The 22,428-nt window shown below is 39.8% G+C and overlaps 1 protein-coding gene across 6 annotated transcripts in view; it reads left to right on the plus strand.

Annotated features, from left to right (window-relative positions):
• The window catches only part of GLIS3 (GLIS family zinc finger 3), a 654,971-nt gene that overhangs the window by 549,143 nt on the left and 83,400 nt on the right, over positions 1-22,428 (plus strand). For 5 of the 6 annotated variants that reach the window (XM_054689181.1, XM_054689184.1, XM_054689182.1 and 2 more), the window contains 2 exons: positions 6,085-6,267; positions 7,162-11,474. In XM_054689181.1, coding sequence (XP_054545156.1) covers positions 6,085-6,267; positions 7,162-7,298 — 320 coding nt within the window. In that variant the 3' untranslated portion in view covers positions 7,299-11,474. Of the gene's footprint in view, positions 1-6,084; positions 6,268-7,161; positions 11,475-22,428 lie in introns of those variants that run through there. The other variant, XR_008549586.1, reaches the window with a different exon arrangement.

Here is a 22,428-nt window from a genome sequence, read left to right on the forward strand (position 1 = left end):
TTAGCTTCACCTGTTTCTAGAAGGGAAAGCTGTTCCTCCAGTAGAGTTGGAATTTCCTAGTTTAATTTAAAACAAATCTCATCACCCGCTTTAAAGGTTGCAAGTTGGATGACTATTAGGCCAGGAGTCTAATAACCATTATCTGGTTTTTATTTAAATTCTTGGTGGGATATGTGGGTTTTCCCCCCAGGAATTTAATCAGAAACATTCCTGAAATAAAATTTGCTAAACCTGGGAATGCAGATCGCCTTAAGGATACATGGTCCAATATAGTAGCCACTTTGCCACGTGTGGTTATTTGACTTAATTAAAATGAAAAACAATTGAAAAGTAACTTTCTCAATCACACTCACCATGTCTCAAGTGCTCAGTAACAACATATGGCTTCTGTGTTGGACAGAACATGTCCATCATCTCAGAAAGTTTTACTGGACAAGTGCTGCTCTAGAGACAACCTTTGTACTATCATATTTAGCCATGCAAGTCCTTTCTCCTCTAACTTCCTCCACTCCCCTTCTCCTTTGGAAAGAACATTCACATCCAGTTTCCTGGGGCTGCTTTATCATCATTAGCAGCAAGAGTGACCATAAACTCCTGACCTAACCTGTCATCACAGGGATATCAGTGACCCCATGTGACAAAGTAAAGAGGAAAGGTTTCTAAGAATGAATTTTAGTGAATGTGAAGCTTATAAATACTATTAGGGGGAAAATAGGATATGAAACAATATATATAATATTCCAGGTTTTTGTGTCTATATCTGGCTATGTCTGAATTGTGGAGATAAAGATCATTTTTTCCTTTCTTTGTTGATACTATTTCACATTTCCTATTTTATATAGCTAATCCCCATTTTTTTTTTAACTTGAAAAATGAGTTTGTTTTTAGAAGGAAAAAAATCCCTGAATTGAGAAAAGGTGAAATGATCATCCTTAACCTTTAGAAGCTATGATTTAGGTAGAAGTTTATCTGCAAATTCCATTCAGCTGCCTTCAGTTTTGGAGATAAAATAACTTCCAAAACATGAGAGGGGTGATTTCATGACTAGGTTTGACAATTGACACTTATTGCCAACACAAGCTTATATGTATATTCTTCTGCTGTTATAGATGTATGTGTTCTTCTTTCAGCTGCATTGTCAATCCTACAGAGTTAGGTATTCTTTTTCTTTGGTCTCTCCAACCGCACCTTAACTATCTTGGACTTACTGATTGACTGACAAATTGCCTGACCTTGCCATTCCTGTTATGTTTTATGCCCACAAAATGTGTTAACATCTTGCTTCATTTTGCTTTGGGTCCAAGAGGTAGTGTTCCTTCCAGACTTACTATATGAGATCCAACAGCTGGAATACAGAAGTCATTCATCAGAAAATGAGTTAGGCTTTCTCTACATTTATGTGTGTGGCAAGACCATAGTGGAATTTTTTTAAAAATTCATTAGTTTTGTGGAAATAGTACTGGGAAGAGGTTATGGTAGAGCTCTTTGATTTGAATAACCACAGCCATCCACACCAGTGTATTTGGCATCTGTAGTAATTGGCTTCTTGGAGGTAGAGATTGAATAAAGAGGGTTTTCTTTCCCTGAGTTGGCTGTGAGAGTGATAAAGCATGCTTGTGGGGCCATTCTGGTTCAACTGTTTCTCACTTTAGCCAAGAAACCCACAGGCAGGAATTACGGTCCACTCTGCCTTCTTACTCACACCAGATGGTTAGGGGATCTGCAAGATGGAACCAGAATGTTGGGTTTAATGTTTAACTTTACTGGGTATGTTTCATTGTATCACAAACTTTTATACTTTTATACTTCATAACACTGAATTGTGGATTGCAGCCAACTGACATTTCTACTCTCCTTTAGAATCCTGAGAGAAGTTGTGAGAGAATGAATTGGTTGTCACAGAAAGCTAATAAAGTCTTTATCACTGCACCTGACATACCTGATCATTAATGGTCTCATCTGGGGAGTTGTGGCAATATCGTCTTTTGTTCCTAGAAGGGCATTATTAGACTGAGGAATGCTATCAGAAAATTTATGGGGGACAAAGTTGAGCAGAGCCACCATGGGAAGGGTATAAACTAGCAATTTTCTTAGTAAGGAGATATTACATTTTAATAAACCAATGATGACTCATGGTGATGTTTTCCTCCTGATGGGTATGCCAGGAGGAAAGTCAAAATCAGACAAAGGAATCTCCCAAACTATGAAACTACACATCCCAGGTTCCTTCCATCCATTCAAACTTGTTGCTGTTTTGAGCAAAAAGTTTAGATAAATGAAAAAATTAGAGTATGTATTAATTAACCCAGCATCTAGAAACCAGCATGGACAAGAGGGATATAGCTTAGATCTCCAGAGATTCCAAGAGTTTTCCAGAGGATTTCACCTATGTGGAGAACTTGGTGTATTTTTTTTTTTTAATTTTCTACTGCCTTAGTTTTTTTAAATTAATTTTTTAAATTATTATTTTATTTTTAAACAATATTTGCTTCCTCCCACCCCCTCAGATTGAGTCCCCATAGAATGTCCCGTGTATTTTTTTAAGACTTATTTATTTATACGAGAACCGGAGTATAGGCCAGATATGTGGGAGGGTGAGAGGATTCACCAGAGACAGAGTGGGGAACAAAACAGGCAGACTGACTGAAATACACTGCTGAGGGGAGCAGTGGGTAAGACAGGAGAGGTCTGCTGTGCCATGTAGGTTTATCTGTGGGCAGCCAGGATTGCGGACATCTTCACAGTGCAGTGCTCAACCGCCTGTGCCACCAGGGAGACCCTGTCCCATGTATTTTTAAGGACTATATTATTATAAAAATATTTTCACTTTTTTATTTTACTCACTTAGTAAATATAAATCATATTAAATATATAAAATTATATAACTAATTATATTGTCAAATTATATAATATGTAAATATTGATTCATTTAATTTTCTAAAGGTTCAGTGAGGAGTCAATACTACTTTTAATTCCATTTTACAAATCAGAAAACTGGCCCATTGTCATGCTATAGTAATTGACCATGATACACCGTCAGTAAATGGTTAAGCTAGAATTTGAACCCAGGCAATTTGTCTCCAGAGAATTTGTGACCAATCCTATACATAGGATTGCACATAATTAGACACCAGATTGAGTTTTTTATTTTGCTTTATTTTCAAATGACGTAATACTGGCCTTTACATATTATTAAAAACTCCTTATATATATTGTTTTAATGGCTATTTAGTATTCCCATAATGTAAATGTACTACTATTTACTTAACTATTCTCTATGGTTGGCCATTGGGCTCTTCGGTTTTCTACTAAGGCATCTTCCACTGTGATGACTGTGTGCAGAATTTCTTCTGTTGGAATGTACTTTGGGATATAATCTTGGAAGTGAAATCCCCATATCCAAAATATGGATAGTTTTAGGATTTTAAATATAGGTTGTCAAATTGTTTTCCCAAAAGTTTGTACTTTTTTTTTTTTAATGTCTGCAACACTGTCTAGAATAACCTTCTTCAACATTCTCACTCCAGCACTCTGATGATTTTTAGAAATCTTAACTAATAGGTAACTAACAGGTAGACTATGGTATTTTATTGTTGTCTTAATTTTCACTTCTTAATGACAAGACAATTGACACTTTGTCCATATGCATTGATCAATTATATGAGCATTTGAGTGGTCTGTTTATATCCTTTACCTATCTGTCTACTAAAGTTATGCAAAAGCCTTTAAGGGTAAAGGGGGAAAAAACCCAGTAATTTTCTGTTCTTTCTTCTTCTGTTTGACTGGAATTTCCTTAGGCATTTTCTAGTGTATTAGTTAATCTTTCTCCCAAACCTTATATGGATATTTTTCTTGGTTCGGTATAAAACATACTATTGTTCACTTACAAAGAATATTATTATTTTGTTTTCTATTGAGTGTGCTCTGTGCATAAATCTACATCAATACTTGGATCATAAACTCTAGCGGGCCAGACTGTGTCTTTATGAACAGGAAAGCATACATTCATTAGTTTCACACAACAATAAAACAGCAGATTATCCAATGAGGGTAATCTGTGAAGTAACATAGGCTACCTTGAGGGTACTGATCAGAAACAAGATGGGATATATATGATTGTACTTACAGACAGTTAAAAAGAACCCAAATAGCTCTTCCCTACCTGCTGATGGTGGCAAGTTTCTTTAATCAGACATAAAAACCTTCCAGTCCTAAAAAGAAACCATTTTCATGGAGTTAGTACAGGGACCATAAAAACCTTCCAGTCCTAAAAAGAAACAGTTTTCATGGAGTTAGTACAGGGACCCAAAGTCCATGAACTAGTTTTTTTTCTCCATCATGTAATGTTTATGGAAGGAGCCCTGGGGCACTTCCTCTACTAACCCCCCACCTTTTTCCCCTCCAGAAACAGAGTAGTGACATCAATGACAACTGACATGTATAAAGCACTTTACAATGTTATGTATGTACTTCCATATCCAGTAACTCACTTGATCTTCACAATAGCTCAATGAAATAGATAATAGCATTCACATTTTACAGTTGAGAAAACAGACACAATGAAATGGAGAGAGATTGCAGAAGAGCTACAGCGCTCCCTTCAATAAAGTAGCAAGTGAAGATTTCTTTATTGTATTTTGAAATTATATTATACTAGACGGAAATAATCCATTGGCTTAAATGTATCAAAAAGGAAGAAAGAAAAGTGGCATAAAGGTGTGCAGGATCATAGAAAAAGAACACATAGGACCCCAAGGAAAATTCCATTAAATGAAAAAAAAATTGAAAGAGAGAGAGATAAATGAGATAAGATTAGCAAAATATTGGTGATCATTTTTAAATATTAATAAATCTTTCTGGGCCTCCCTAGTGGCTCAGGCAGTTGAGCACAGCGCTGTGAAGCTGTCCGCAGCCTCTGCAGTGCCAGTTCAATCCCTGACGGCCGTGGAGATACTCACATGGCAAGCAGACCTCTCCTGTCTTGCCTGCTGCTCCCCTCAGCAGTGTATTTCGTCAGTCTGCCTGTTCTGTTCCCCGCTCTGACTCTGGTGAATCCTCTCACCCTCCCGCACATCTGGCCTGTACCCCAGTTCTTGTATAAATAAATAAATCTTTAAAAAAATAAATCTTTCCTCTATGTCCTTATTTTATTATTTATCCACTTCCAGTTTTCCCATTTACTGCAAAACTTAATAATAATAGCCAATTGAAGTCAGTCTGAAGGAGAAAGGCAAATACCAGATGGTGTCACTTATATTGCAATCCAGAGAAACCAAAGGGTCAGGTAAAGTCAAACTCAGAAACTAGCCCTTGAAAGCATACCGTAGAAATGAGACATGAAGAAGAGGAGGGGCAGGGAAAACGGCAAGCACAAAATGGGGAGGCAGCACAGTAGACTATGGTGGTGGACTAGGCGTGGTGATAGCCCTGTGGTAACAGCACCAGAAGAGGAGGAACCTATACTTCCAAAATATAAAAGACAATGTAAGCCAAGGTTATCTCAATTATAAAAAATCAGTAATAATAGTAAACTGTAGTATATCCAACTTTGGGATATTATGTATTTTTTCTATCAAAATAAGAGGAAGCTATAAATGTGTTTGAATTTATCTGTTAGAAGAACAGATGGCTGGATAGATTCTGCGTTTTTAAAAGGTGGGCCTTATTTTGAGCCTTTTTTCAGATTTTTAACCAAATATAAAATAGAATAGACTATGAGATAAAGGAAATGAAGGAAGATGCCCTCGAAATCTGAAAGGACCTAGAATAGAAATGTCCTCTGAAAGCCAGGCCTTCAGTGTCTAGGACTCTTGGAGAGTCTAGGGAAGATGAGAAGCTCTTCAGCTTCAGGTCCTAGAACAGGAAGTAAAAATGTAGAGTCAACAAGCTTTGGAAGCCCCTGAAGGTAGATGACCTTCTGCCAAAATAGAGTGTTTCTAAATGCTTTCTCAGGCTTTATAGGTGAGCTTTAAAAAGTTCAATGGTTTTGTCACGTGAAGCCAGGCTGCGTGAGGGTCCAGCTGGATTGGTATGATCCTCAGAACTTGTGCCCTGAAGAAGCTCAACACAGTGCTTGTATTTCAGGATTTTATGGACAGCTGCAGACATTGTGTCCCCCCCATTACCCGGACTCCCAGAGAACCATGCCGCCCAGCAGTTCCTGCAGCGTGGTACCTGCCTTTGAAGACTGCTTGGTCCCCACATCCATGGGCCAGGCTGGCTTTGATGTTTTCCACAGAGCCTTCTCAACTCACTCGGGCATTACAGGTGCATTGGTGTCTGTGACTTAGAAACTCAGGCAGGCTGAGAGATGAGAACAAGTGGATTTCCTGTGAGAAAACTGGTCTAGGCTTGATCCAGCACATGGTTGTATCAAATGCTCTTGAACCTACCACTGAGATGTCTCTGAACTTCATTTTTCTCTCCTGCCCTACTCCAGCCTCACTTATACCACACCACTTCAGAAGCCATTATGTATCTCCCAGACTATGACAGCAGCCTTCCAACAAGTCTCGCTGAGACAACTTATCTGTGTCATCCTGCCTTCCAAGCTAGCATGAACATTGCCTTTCAAAAAATGAAGGCTGAAATAAACCACTTCCCTGCTCATATGACATATAATTTTCAGTTACCTAGAGAAAAAAGCCTACTCTTCTTGACATGATATTCAAAGCTCTCATGAATTAGGCCAGATCATATTCTCCAGACCTTCCCTCATATATGTCTCCCTACATAGTCTGCATCTGAGCTTTGTTACCACACTTAGCCTTATATACCCCCTCCTCTCTATTTTTGTTCTTTCTTTGCTGCTTCTGGAACTTTCTTTCCTTCTCCATCTGTGAGAATCTATTCTTTTTTATAATTCTTTATTATCTCCTTTTTGAGGCCAGTCTCATCCTTTACTTTTATTTCACTTTAAACATTTTACTTTTATTGCAGCCTAGCCCATATTTTGTGTCAAGACTTATTTTGACATCCACCGCTAAGTCACCCTCTTCCCCAACCAAGGTTCCTATCTGAAGGTCACATTGAAGTCCATAGCTCATCATGGTTTCCTCCTTAGCCCCCAATCAGCATTAGCTACACTTCCGGGTGGGTGTGACTAGGCATTATTGACTGCATTATTGACGTTATTGACTTTCTGTGTTCATTCTCTTCCAGTGTATGATCTGCCTTCGGGTTCCTCAAGCCTCTTTGGTGAGCCTATTCGCAGTGGGCCTGAAGATGCCACGTTCTTACAGATCAGTGCTGTGGACCGTTGTCCTAGCCAGCTCTCCTCTGTTTATACTGAAGGCTAAAAAGCATCCTGATCTCCACTACCACTGGCATCAAGAACCTTTTTATTGCTTGCCACCTTTTGTTTTCATACTTTCATAGATTATATGAAAAAAGATGTCAATTGAATCAGCGGAAACTGCAAAGTCACAGTATCTCTTTGGAAGGCTGGACTGGATGGTCCGAGCTCGGCTTTGCAGCAATGTTTTCAGTGGTTCCTTCTTCTCTGGGTTTGCTGGACCAGGCGACTAGCAAGACTGTCTTTTCATAAGGGTTTGTAAAGCATCACTCTACCGGATACCTGTTACATCCTGGCTGTCAACCCTGAAAGGACACCAGTGAAATGATGTGCATGTGAAAATGTAGTTAGGGGGTCACCCTTGCTGAAACTATCCCAAATAGAGAAACACAACCCAAATTTCTAGGAGCACAGTGAACCCGGTGCTCTTCTTCCTCAGTAATGGTCCAGGCAGTGCCAGGCACAACAAGGAAAATAATCCACATCCAAGGCACAGCATGGACTCAACTCTCAGAGAAACTTGGGTTACCCAACACAGCCTGGCATTCCAGCGAGCTGGCTGCCTCTCTGCTCTTAGATATCCCCATGCTGCCAGTTGCTTTCTTTGTTTCTCCAAAAGCGAAATAAGAAGGTTCTGTCAAGCACGGCCCTTGAAAGGAACTACAACTTGTTTTATGGTCCAGAAACTATCTTATTTTTTTTTCATCTTGAAGACTTGTTATTTACACCTACTTTAAAAGGAAAAAAAAATATTTAGAGTTCTGTCCTTTGGATACACATTATTTTAATCTCCCCAGCTACATACATTTCAGCACAGCTGTAATTCTGCCTGACCCTGAACCCTCGCAGCACCTGTGAACAACCCTGGAATGTTACTTTTGCATTTAGCAAAGCCTACCTGATGGAAATGGGTGGACACACCCCTTCCCTGTGCTGCCGCAGAAACCCTTGTGGTTGACTGTTCAGCAATTCCACCTCGAAGACCTTATTCAGATGAAAAGGTTACCTGACTGGCTCACCCATCTTCTCCTCTCTGGTGCTCTGCCCAGAGACATGCTGGAAGATGTGAAAACAGAGACATACTGAGTCATGTTCCTGGCTTCTCTTGGAGAACCAAATTAGAGATGCCCAGTGTCCGGTTATTTTGCACAGCCTCACTTTCCTTTAGGATATCCATCCATTCTGTCTGTCTGTCTCTCCTTTACACTTTGCCTTGCCCTTTTTTGCATTGTTTTTACCCTCTTCCTGATTGTGGTTTAGACTTGCCCACTGTGCACCGTTGCCTGATCATCCACTATTGGCAAGGTCTGACCTGAGGCAGGTAGAGGAAACAGTTCTGGAAAGATGGCAGAAGAAGGTAACCTTTCTTCTGAAACTCTGGTTTGAGGGCCTGGAATTTTCAGAGCATTTGGCCATTGAATGTCACCTGAATAGGAAGCCATTTTCTGTGACACCTGTGCAACACTATTCAAAATCTCCTGAGTCCTTTGAAACGGGCTGCAAAAATTACCCAGATCCCAAAGACAGCCAGTAAATGCTGACCTTCTGGTACTGTCATATTTCATGGTTTCTTTTCTCTCTTTAAAAATCTTTTCTGAACAAAAAAGAAACAAGGCTATTTGTCAAACTGAAATAATTATAATTTTCAACAAGACAATTAAACAGCTTGGTGTCAGACTTGGGATCCAGTGACAGTTTGTATCCTGACAAACGAGTCCTTCCCGTCTGGCTGCAGTCAGTAGTGTCGGGCCTGTTTCTGGACTTCATTCCAACATGCACTAGAATAAGGTGAAGAAAGACCCAAGTGTGGGTTCCTCTTTTACAATGCACTGCATCAACCTAGTTTCTCTGACTAGTGGGCTCTGACCTGAGAAAAGACATTCAAGTCTGCAAAAGAAATGAGTTGTTCATTTTACCAAAATCTGCTCGCTTTACGAAAAGATACATGACAGGTATCTTTCCCAAATGAGCTGCCAAACTGCATGTAAAGTCCCACCCTTCTTGCAGACTTTGTGTGGGTCCTGTCACTTGACCTAAACAAGGACACATGCATGTTAACACTGGCATCCCTCGTATTGTCCTTTTTCATACCCTGGAAAGAAAGGAAATCTCTCATATCTTTAGAGACAGTCTATCCAGTCTTAAATACCGAAGCCTTTACAAGGAACTAAAAACACATTTCATTTGTGTGATGAGGAGGAAAAAGATGAAAAGGTAAGGTTGCTGTTAAGTTGATGTTGTCAGTCCTGCCTTCTGGCTTTATTAATTCAAAGTGGAAAGGAGGAAGGAGAAAGCCCAGAAACTGAGTCTCAGAAACTATGGATGTCCTTTCCCTCTTTGGCTGCTCTTAGGCTGGAGGAGATGGTGATGTGTCAGTTTCTGGTCATAATGTGGCCTGTCACAGTGACCCTACCCTCCCTTTCCTCAGGGTAGATAAAGGAAGATAGGAGGTATTGGCCACCTTCCTACAAGGCCATCTTCCTCAGCAGGAATTCAGGCTGGCCCCTGAGGGGCATTCATGTTAGCAGAGCAAGTGTGTAAGAAACAGGACCCAGTGCAGTGGAACATCACAAACCCTCTCCTACCCCTCAGTGTATCCTGATGCAAATTTGAGCTGAGGGCTTCAGGACATGACACACTCAAGTTCTTTCTAGAGTACACATGCTGTCTTTCGATTCCAGGATCTCCCCTGACCTGTCCCTTGCTTGCTTTCACATTGCAGAACATTTATATATGCTTTCCATGATTATGTTTGTAGCAATAAAAGTGGAAACCTCAAATAATCATTCCCTGCCATTTCCTAGCCTTTTTAGTCTTGATATGGTATTTTCATAAACATCCAAACGTAGATTGTCATTCCCCTTTAAAAAAAAAATAATCTGGTGCTTGTGAAAATACACCCCAAAGCCAATTATCCTATTCCATTAAAAAAAAAAAAAATCAGTGTGCCTAGAGACATTTTATTTGCTGCATTGTCTTAATTCCCTAAAGGGACTGCATGAAAATGTCAGTTGTAATTTAGCCACTGATTAGCTGTTAAATATTATTTAAATATTTACTATTCCTGTGGGGTATCTCCCTTCTCCTGTGTCTCCCCCAAATTACATAGGTGATTCTAAAGTGGGCAAAAGGTCTTCAGTGGATCACAGCACAGTTTCTGCTGATAACAGAGTGCTGTTCTGTTGTTTTTTGAATCCTCTGATGTCAAGCACATTAGTGTACTAGGACAGAGGTTCAATGCCCCTATCTGAGAACCTTGACTTTACAGTTGCCTTGAAGTATTGGGATAGTGGTTGTAAATGTTCAATTTAATTATTTGGTGTTTTATTTGACAGTTTTGACCACGTCATTTTATAACAACATTTTTTAATGGCACTTTTTGTTGGTGGTGTGGAATATCTGCAGTCACTTTTTTTTTTTTTTTTGCAATGAATAAAGCAAAAAAAGAAAAAGAAAACCACTCATTGGAGAAATGGCTAGTGTAAAAAAGAAGAGATTCCTTTTGTATAGACAGCAAAGCATCCTGTGTAATGTTGCTGACATAAAGCACTTTGGGGGAAAAAAGTGGAAATCTGTTTTCCATAAATCACACAGACTCTTGTACATAGTTATATATACTCACGTAGAGAAATGAACTGCATATATCATACTGGATATGGGGCCGATTTTACTCTAGGGGCACATCTGGTGCTTATTGTCATAAATCTTTTAAAGAATTAGGTACACTTTTTTTTCTATTAATATGTATAGTTTTGTGATTTGTCACAGTTATGTTTCATATAATCATAAGTTATTTTGTCTTGTTTCATGAAGTCCTTTTTTTATGTCAAAAGTAAAATGAAGGGATTGTGCACTTGGTACAGAATAAAACTGGAACTAGAGGATACACCCGCCTGCCTGAAATCCTCCTTTAGCATGTTGTTTTAAAACACAATGGCAACAACCGCTTTTTGTTTGTTTGTTTGTTTTATTATTTTGTTTTGTTTTACCATCAGCCTCCTGAATATTGGGATGGTAATTATAATTAAAAGCAGATGGGGGTGGGGGAGGGAATGTCTAAGGCCAGCTTTAAAATGCCGCATTGCTTTGGGCCAGAGCTGCAGCCTGGATTTAATTATAGATATGAGGACGAAATGGCAGTAAAAATGAATGTGTCCCTGAATCCTTTACATGTTGGGAGTGTCCATAAATAAAACATGAAGTTTTATTTCATCAGATTTAATTAAAGCTTTTATACATGTTTTATTGGTTATTCTATTAATCCGCTTCACAAACTGGATAAATGTGTGCTAGGGTTTGGGGTTTATTTGTGCCTTTTCAGTGTGTGCTACATCATGCTGCAGAAATGCCTCTAATATTTAGTCTTCCAGGTGATGGGGTTTCAGCAGGCTGGGCATTGGAGAAGTGGTCCTTTCTGCCCTGTTTCCTAAAACCCTGTAGAGAAAAAGGAGCATCAGCTTCTTGTGAGCTGAACCAGAACCTTTGAAGTTGTCTAATTTCCCAAAGGAGAAAGCAGTTACCATTTCCCTGGTCCCCTATAGTATGCGCTCTACTCTAAAGAGGGCCAGCTGACCAGTTATCAGCCGTGATGAACTTCCTTGCTCAGCTCCCTTGCACCAGGGGAGGTGAGGGCGGTCAGGACACTCTCGTAACTGGCTGGCTTGTTAATCAAGCACATGAATTCAAAAGATACCATGTTATCACAAGGATCATTCTTAGAACATCAGCTGTTTTCTTGCTACATCTTTTAAGACTTGTGAATTATGTTAAGAGAAGATACAAAGCAAAATGCATGATGGCTCCTGTGCACCTTGTTTGACTTTTCAGGGTGCTGGGAGGCAGGCAGCAGACCCTTCTGAGTCATGGTTTGGATATAGAAATCATGCCTACTGAAAAAACACAAAGAGCTTCTCTGCTCCTTAAAAGGAGGTAACGCTGAGATTCATCAGTTTCACTTCTCTCTCAAGAGAGTCTTAAGTCAACAATGGTTTAGATGGAAGATCTTCATAAGATTACTAGTCACAATGGCCAAAAACTGGACATGATACAACTCTCCATCAACAGCAGAATGAACAAATGAAATGCAAATGAACAAATGGTGTGAAAGTAATACAGTGAATTGTCACCCATCAGAGGCAGTGACAGAACTACTGCACTCACCAACAGAGCTGAGTCTGCCCAACTATGTTGAGAAGAATAAATATACAGCAAACCCACAGTGTCCATCTAGTTGAAAACATAAAAATTTCAATTTCAGCGTTTAGGTGGTAGAGATGTAAAGAATATCAAGAACAAGGTCATCACAAAGGTCCAGATACTGATTAAGTCTGGTCAGGAGGACTTCTGGAGTGCTGACCAGCACTGTTTTATTTCTTGACCCATGTGTTAGGTTAATCGGGTGTTTACTTTTTATTATTTACACATATACAATTACAGATTTTAGTTGAAATACCAGTGAAGGCCAAATCATATCTCCTGCTCCAGAGATCTGCAAATTCTTTCAACAAGGACCAGATAGGACATATTTTAGGCTGTCTCAGTCACTCAACTCTGCTATTCTTGCTCAAAAGCAGCTATAGATAATATACTAGCAATGGGTATAGCTACATTCCAATAAAACTTTATTTATGGGCACAAATTTGAATTTCACATAATTTTCAGATGTCATGAAATATTTTTCTTCTTTTAATTTTTTCAACTATTTAATTTTTTCAACTATTTTCAACTATTTAACTATTTATTAATTATTTCAACTATTTAAAGTCTTATTTCAAAGCTATACAAAAAAGACAAAAAAAGGACCAGACAGGATTTGTTCTTGGACCATGGGTATTAACCCTAGTCAACTGACAGCATTTTCCACAGTCCTTCCGAGAAATACTCACCAAAAGAAAAGCACAGTTAGAAGCCCCTCTCCTTATTCCTTTGCAACGTTGGGTCCTGTTCCTAGAACAAATTCATGAGTTCTATTGATGAAGGTTTTCTTTGTTTAGATTCTGGGTACTGCTCCCCGGGATACAGATGAATGCTTCGAGCCTGGAGTGCCATTCAACTTTATCTCTGGATTTGAAGTTTTTAATAAAAGAAACTGGGCACAGAGAGATCTGTGCAAATTGGAAAATGAGCACCCATTCTTTCCAAGCTAACCAAATATTTGTTGGATCTTGGCAGCCAGAGCCAACTTTTTCCTCTGAAATACTGAGAGGTTATAAGTAACGGGAAGCTTCATTTTTCTGCAGGCCATAGCTCCTGTGAGAAGCTGGAGCTGCCTCTCAAAACCTGCAGTGTTCTCAGGGAAAGGAGAGTTGGGATTTTATATTCAAAGACTCCACTGAGAAATGGTTGGAGTGGAGTCAGGGGCTCTAATAGTGCTAACGTGCCCCCTCCATGCAGCAGTAGAGCTGCTCAATCCTCAGAGCACCTTCTCTGCCCCTGGTTTCCTGTAATGCCTTAGCTTAGTTTCCTGATTCCCAAATTTGAGGGTTAGTCAGCCTGACAGTACTGCCTCTCAGCTACTCACACTTGGGAGAGAGACTGAATTCACATGGGCACAAGAATATGCTCTCTACCTCATGCTTGTGATAAAATTGGTAGTTTCAAAAATGTGGCTATTCATTGAATCCTGGATCCTTTGTTAAATATTAGCTGAAATCCTCTTCAGCAGGTCTCCTTAGTAGTTTCACATGCTTGGGTTTGTGTATGGTTTATGGCTCTGATATTAAAGCTGCTGGGAACACAGTATCTCGGGTAAATAACCTGAACTTTATGGAGCGTTTAACCAAGAGAAAACTTAGAGCACATCCAGTCCAACCTCATCATTTCACAGAGGAGGAAATTGGGGTTGTTTCATTCATTCCTTTTTTTCATTTTACTCATTCAACATTTATTGTGCATGATCAACAGAGGTAGAGTAGCTCTTATCCTCACAGAGCTAGTCGCAGGGGGATTCCAGGAATATCAAGCCAAGAGCATTGCTGAGGGCTGCTGAATGCACACCCCACAGCTAGAGTTGAATGTTAAGGGTAAGATGAAAGCATCTGCATTTTTAGTAAGCTTTCCAGGTGGTTGTTTATACAATAAACAATGCAATGGAGGAGGCAACCCATTTAACAGGGCAGCACTGTAAAAAGCACTAAACAAAGAGTGGCTTCCAGTCCCCACCTGGAGACAGGACAGTGGGTTAAGCGTTTCCTGATGGAAAGGGTGGATACCTGAGCTCATCCTGATGATTACATTAATCTTTAATAATCAGAGGAAGGGTAGACCAGACAGGGAACAGAGCAAGTATGTGCAGAGCCACCAGGGTCACCCCAGGAGCTCATTGGAAAAGTGTTGCAGTTCTGGGCATTCTGGGCAATTCTTCACTGGCCCTGTACTGCAGCTCTTCTTGTATTACCATTGTCGAATTAGTATTACCATTGTCGAATTAGTTTGCAGAATTGTTGATCAAGGTTTATCAGTGTGTTTTTTGTTTGTTAGTTGGTCTACTTGAGACCTCTCAGAGCCTTTACTAAAGTGTATTGTGTTTCTCTAAAAGATGATGAAATCTACATCACATCTGACATCCCAGCTTGTTAAGGAAGTGTATTTGCTAAGAAGAAAGATTATACTTTAACTAACAGCTTTTTACCTATCTCTAGAATTTGGAAATCTTTGGTTTGTGTACTTCCATTTACAATCTAGCCCCAAGACCTATAAATGTTAGAGGCAGGTCTGTAACAACTCATAGAGTCTAGAATCATTAGGTCAACCCCCCCCACCCCGAGTACCAGTAGAAAAGGTGTGTAGTGGAGATTCTAAAGTCCATGAAAACTCTTTAGGGAGTGTCGGAACATCAGCAAATACCTTGACAGTTGCCAGACAGCAAATGGTGTGCAATACAAATATTTGTTGAAGTTTTATACTTTTAAAACAAAATGATGCATTGTTATTTCTAATCCAAGAGCTTCCTGACTTGGCTGTGTTCTTCAGTCCAAAGTGAACATCTGTAGAACATGTCCCTGGGTATGGTACAGGGAACATTTGTACAGCTCAGTCCTTAGTGTTTCCCAAGTATATAGCGTGACCCATTTTACTGAAGAGTTGCTTCATGGAATGCCCCTTATCCTCTCCTCTGCATCTGCATGGCATATTAGGCTAACAGTCTCCCTGGAGTACTATGAGGCACATCTGTGTAACCCAACTGCAGCTGGGTCTTCTATCATCACTCCAAATCATCTCTCTGGCTGGTACCCTGTGCTCACGTCTGCTTAGACTTTCAAATGACCAGATTTCTGTCCCCAGAAAAGGTTTATGTCTGAGGCTAAGGGCTCATGATGGAAAAGACCCATTTGTGCTTCAGGCCCCCATGATCACCTGAGAAATCCAGAGCTTATTCACTGACTGCTATCCAATCCAGTTACCTTCTCTGATATCCAAGAGGATCCAAGATACAGAATCAGTTATTTGTCCAAGGTAACAGCTAATAAGTGAGACAACCAGAATAAGATTTTTAGGTTCCTGTTTCCTCTGTGATCACTTTTCCTCTGTCCCACCTCTTCTAGGATTCTAGCCCTTATCAAAACCTGCTCTCTCTTCAATAGATTTTAGGCTGCTAGGCTGAGCTCTGATTTTTTGGCTTGAGGTTGGTGCTGCTCCAGTCATGCAAATTTCTCCATGACAAAGGCAGCATGGTAAAATGTGAAGAGCACTGGTCTGGGTGCCCTGACAGAATCTAGTTGCTTATTATAGCCAAGTCACTGATGATTAGACCTTGAGCTTGAGAGTGAGATGACCTCAGAAATAACTCCATTGACCATTTTCCAATGGTCAAAACCATTTAAAAGGTTTTGACCACATTGATCTTCAATTTCTTCATTTATTCAACAAGGACCATACCTGAATGACAGGGTTATTGGGGAAATTAGGTGCCTATCACGTGGTTGAACCTTGCTTAATAAATGTTGGTTTCCCTTTTCCAGCTATTAAGATTTAAGGAGTTGAAGCAGAAGGTCTATATACCTCTGATATCCACTTGTGCTATCACTTGGCTTCCTATTCCAGAATTTTCTCCAGGATCCATGATTGCTTTTCTTTTTGGGTCATTTCCTTCCTCAGCCAAAGTGTGTTCATTGGAAAGTTTGCTATGAAATGTCCGTCACCTTCCCAATTGTTAGTCAGTCTACCTAGCAATTGGTACACTAATGGTTCACCAAGAAGATAGATACAGGGCCTGCCCAGTGGCGCAGCGGTTGAGCGCTGGGTTGCGAAGCTGCCCGCAGCCTCTGAGGCGCCGGTTCGATCCCTGGCTGCGCCCCGGCCACCGGAGGAGGGTCCCACATGGCGCGCAGACCTCTCCTGCCACCCGCTGCTCCCCTCAGCAGTGTACTTCGGTCCTTCTGCCTGCTCTGCTCCCCGCTCTGGATCTGGTGAATTCTCTCACCCTCCCGCACTTCTGACTGTACCCAGTGCATGTATAAACAAAACAAAACAAACAAACAAAATAAAATAAATAAAAAAAAAAATGCCTCTATTAAAAAAAAAATGTTAAAAAAAAAAAGAAGATAGATACAGAAAGCAAGTTGTGACAAGATTGACTTCTGTGCTCCTCCAGAAGAGCTCTGAAGTCAATGGAACAGGTCATCCTGAAGCAAGGGAACCACAGTGATCATGCAGGCTGTAGAGTCTCCATGCAAAGAGGCTGCAGATACCCAGAACAATACCAGTTTCCTTTCTTGAATTCATGTCCCATGGTCTGCAATCTCAGGGGATGGTGCAAAAAGCAGAGCACTTGGGGGTAATGGGGAGGAATAGAAACAAACAGTGAGAGAATAAAGGGAAAATTCTGCACAGACAGAAAGCAGCAACTCTTTTGTTTGTAAGTAACAAAAACCAACCTGAATGCTAAAGTAGTGAAGTGAAAGATATTGAAAAGACCTGGAGTACAAATGTAAGGAGATAGTAGGAATGGAACTTAAATGCTAACCCAACTCCCCACCTCTCATCTTTCATCTCTGCTCATGTTGACCTGTCCTTATCTCCTGTCTCGGCAGACCTGCCCCCTCTGCTTCTCTGATGCATGGAATTGGCAAATGATGACCATCCCACATTCTAAGGCATATGTCTTCCCAGCATAAAGAGAGAAAGTAAACCAGCTAGTGTCTCTCTACACACAGAAATCGGTAGAGATGTAGACAATATAGATGTAGATAGACACAGGCAGACAGAGATATGAAGATATATCCTATCAATCTGGATTTCCATTGCACAAAGAAAGGCTCTAAATGTGCCTATCTTGGCTGATATGTGGTTTCTTAATGAACTAGGACCCCCATATGAGTGAACGGTCAATAGGGGGGGTGGTTATATGATCCTGGAATATGTACTAAAAGGAATGTCCACTGCAATCAACAAGTTGGTCTCTCTGAAACGCAAAATCATAACACTGACTTCAAAAGGAGGCCAACAGTTCCAGGATTGCCTTATACCAATATAACTAGGTTGTGAAACTTGGCCAATACGATACTTATCCTATCTGGCTGTTACTAAGCAGATCTGTGTCAGGGAACGTATTACCATGAGTTTTTGCTGCAAGCTGGAAAAGTTTAGCTCAAGACTGCCTGTGTTTGGATAACATGCACTGCAGCCAAACAAAAATAAGCTTCCCTAGGACAGTAAGTAGAAGAAAGATGGATGTCTCTCTTGGCTACTCCATAGATCTCAGAAATTTGATTCACACAGGGCCCATCCAGACCAAACTTCTTTATATAATACCTGACATCATTCTTTAACTCATGGCTTTATGGCAAATAAGAAATGGATTTTTAAAGAAAGAGTAAGCCTACAATCTATAATCCATCTAATTGGTCACATATGTATATACACAAGCAGCAAAAAATATAAAAGGGGTATAATTAAGTCTCCTTTTGTTCCAACTAAGAAGCAAGTGATGACCTTAACCAGGTGTCCAAGATAATAGCCTCTCTGTGGTTGTGGTCAGTATCTTGGTATCTCATGCAGGTTGGTTTGTGACTTGATGCCACATCTTGATTCAGGTGCTCTTCTTTGTCTCTGCATTTATCCAAAATAAAGTTTTTAAGAACTATGTCTTTAGCAGAAGGTCTTCATAGAAGGTTCTAGTACCCTCAGCTAGTTCTCTACAAAGTCAGGCTTTGTGTAGTTTTTCCACTCTATAACTCTCTCCTGGACACACCAGGTCTGTAATTATCCCTTGGCAATTGCAGTCTCTTTGTGGGACCAATGTTCTTCAGAGGGACAATATGAGGACAGTCATTGGTTGGAGTGGAGTCAGTGTTCTCCTTCTAGGGTTTTGCTGTCTAATCATTTCATTCAAAGGTTAGCAAACATTTATGGGTATCTATAGACCAAACACTCTTCTGAGCACAGTACATAGTCTTCCTTCTTGCAATATTTCCTCAGTATGTGATCTATCTTCAGTATTATCTATTCAGAAATAGAAAAAAATTCTTTAAGAAGAAAGAATAGGCAGAGGGATTTTGAGAAGGAGAAGGAAAGAAATTTGCTGCTGATAACTAGGGCTGTTTATACTCTATATACTTTACTTTTTCTATCTAAATACAGCTTATGACTCAAGAATCATTGGATTTAAGGACAGTGTATTGGGCTGCTGGTGCTTCCATTCTGATCACTGTTTATTGCCTTCACTGAAATTAGAGGTGAGTTTGGCAATTCTAATTCACCAGGAGGGTAAAATTTAAAAGGCAAAAATATATTAATAATAGCCATCAAAGAATGAGGGCTAACTAAGCTTTCCTTCTCACTACAATCTGTATACAATAATTTAAGTTTTTGTTTTATTTCTTTGATACAAATCAGGTATCTCTGATAAATGTTCCCCCACTGACTTTATAATTACAATTTAAAAGTTGGAAACAAGGGATGTGTGTGTGTGAGAGAGAAAGTGTGTGTATGTATTGGGAGAAAGTGAGGAAAGAAGTTTTAATAGGGAAAACATTTTTTATTGATTTACTTCTCAAAATATGTGTGGTGCACATATGTGGTGGGGGAGGAAATGCAAGTAAATACAATCTGGGGCACCTCTCTTAGCTAGTAGGCTTTCCACATGAATGCGCACACTATAAAGGATCTGATCAGGTATTCCTGTGTACTTGAGCCCTGAGGCTGGGAGTCGAGAACCTCATAGGGATGTTGTAAAATTTGAATGAGGTAACATAGTGATTGTTAATCTTTAATGTGCATTTGAAATTTGTGAAGTTCTTGATGAAATACACTTCTGGTTCAGGAGTTCTGATGAAGGACTGGAGTTTCTGCATTTCAAACTAGTTCTCAGCTGACCAGGTGGTGCTGGTGCCACTGACATGGGACCGCACTTTGAGAACCAGATACAAAGACAAAGACTGACATCAAAATCAAGAAGTGGACGTCACCATACATACCAGACTGCATTAATCTAAACTCACTGGCTACACCCCCCCACACACAGACTATTCCATTCACACCCTGCCGAAACCCATCATTTGCGTCTTAGTAAGGAAACAGTGGAGACTTAAATACACACCCTTTATATTTCTTGCCATCTGCTTACTCCATTATTTAATAGATCCCTAGAAGTTCAAAATTTTCGGGACTTTTGGTTAAAACGCTCATCAAACATTATTGCTGGCACACACAAAATATGTTTAGCAATTTGCTACAGATGTCAATGTGTGTGCACAAAAAGGTAAACATGTCCCCTCTGAAAGGAAGAAAAGTTCTACTTAAAGGAAAGTTGGTTTCTGACATTTTATGGAGATAAGTTTTCACATGTTCAAATATTTATGATACCTAATATAGTCGACACTCTGGGCCCATTCCATGTGATTTGGGTTATCCATCTCTGAGTTGCTTTCTCCCTGTTTAAGGCAAAGAGCTACCCTTAGACACCAGGAAATATGAAACCAGAGCAGAAGATAAGGAAACTACTGTAGACCCATTCTATTCTGTGCTGCCACAGGACTTGGGGGTGTGCCCTTTTGAAAGTTTATTATAATTACTTGCTCTTTTTTTCTCCCCTAGCCCACTATTTCGCAAGCTCCTTAGAGAGAGTCTATGCCTTATTTATCATTCTATTTCTTGGGCATAGCTGTGTTGCTCATGGAAAAACGTGCTCAGTAGACATTGTTGAATTGAGTTTAACTGTACTCATGCATTGGATTGCAGATCAATGAAAACATGATTTGGGATATGGTTGGGACAGGGACAGGGACAGATCTAGAATGCAGAAATGTGAGAGAAGGTCACCTGTGCAGGGAACTACAAATACTTCAGTCTAGCTGGTGTGCACAAAGTAAGTAGGAGTCAGGAGAGGAAGGTAATTGGAAGACAGATCCTTGGGGGCTACGGGCCCTCACCAAATAGTTTGGAATATATGCTATGATATCTGGAGAAGCATAAAACTATTTTAAACCCCTGACATGATGTTATTTGGTATATAAGAAGAACACTGGCAGTAAAACAAAGGATAGATTATTGCAGATTGAGACTAGAGATGGAGATTTAATGATCAAGACCCTGGTCCTTGAATGGTTGGAAGGATAATACTAAATGGATCTGGGGTAAATGTGCAAATCTGCCAACATCTCTGGTATCATCCAGGGGCTATCCAAAGATATTTAATAATTGTTCTTGAATTTTGACAGCCCATGGAATCATATTTGAAAAACAACAAAAACTGGCCTCTCCTGCAAGATATGAAAAATTTATTTTGTGCTAAAACCCATAAACTTATTTAAGATCCTGGAGGTGGCCATTTTGGCAAAATAAATTTCCCATCAGCCTACTTGATTTCACTTCCTGCCTTTCATGAAGTATATGTATAGAGAAAGCATGAGACTCCCCACTGGGTTCTGCATTCATGCGCATCTGCCGTCCAATTTACAGCTTGCAAAGGAGGTGTTAATTAGTTGGCAGAAGCACCTGAACAGGGAGTCCTGGGTTGGCTGAGGGGGTGGGAAGGTCTCTGGCATTTCCTTATTCACATAGGCAGGAAAGAAGAAGAAAGAAAACTCACATTGCTGTCCAAAATGGCAACCTACAAGCCAAGACAAGTGGTGCAATTATAGCAGGTACCTCTTTTTTTCTAAAAGGAGAGCATATTTCTGCTTTTGTGTGATTAATTACAAATTAGTATCAATGCTCATAAGAATTTATTAGAAGTTTTAGCTTCACATATTACTCTCTAAATTTTAATAATCTTTCAGAGAAACATGGGCAAGTTTTTGCTATTGAGTGAAGTAAACAATATTAAAGAAGGATTAAGCCAAATTTCTACAGGATAAAAGCAAGAATATGTCTTCTACAAGAAAGGGCAGTGATCCAGAAGGAGGAGAATCTAGGAAGTGGAGGGTGGAAAGGGGAAGTCACAACTCCAGGTGGAGCAGAAAGGATTTTTCATTTGTGGTCAATAAAAACGAGTTGGCTGAGTTGAAGTTGGTGGTTCCAGGCAATCATTTGTAGGGAGGAAAGAGAAGCTAAATAAAATGTTCTTCAATTTTTATGTCAACAAAATGCATCAAATCTCTGAAATGCAAAACAAATAAATACTTGATGAAACATAATGAAGGCAGAGTAACAAGATGTCACCTAGTAAAACATTTTCATTTATGGATGCCTTAATGAGGCAGAGAGAGGGAAAGTACCTTTCCCCAGCATGTAAATGGTGGAATTATATCTTGAACAGTTCCTGACTTCCTGTCATTCTTTCCAGTACACTGTATTTATTTTTTAAAGTCTTCAGAAGCACACACATACAGTACCCCCAAATCTGATCCAACACAACTCTTTTTTTTTTTTTTTTTTTTTTTTTTATATTCCCCCATACAATTGCAAACGCCCCATTCTGACCCCAATCCTTCCCCTCCCGCCCCCCACCCCCCAAAAAGTGTCTCTGGTTCATAGTTTTTTGTTGATTTTGATTTTCACTTTCTTATATTCATTTTCCTGGTCCCTTCTTTAAGTTTTCTAGATTCCTGCTATGAGTGAGACCATCTGGTATTTTTCTTTTTCTTTTTGGCTTATTTCGCTGAGCATGATCCCTTCCAGTGCCATCCATGTTGCTGCAAATTGCATGTGTTTATCTTTTTTGAATGCTGAGTAATATTCCATGGTATATATGT

Source organism: Talpa occidentalis, unplaced genomic scaffold (genome assembly GCF_014898055.3).
Source record: "Talpa occidentalis isolate TD23 unplaced genomic scaffold, MPIMG_talOcc4v2.1 talOcc4.7, whole genome shotgun sequence".
Classification (NCBI taxonomy): Eukaryota; Metazoa; Chordata; class Mammalia; order Eulipotyphla; family Talpidae; genus Talpa; species Talpa occidentalis.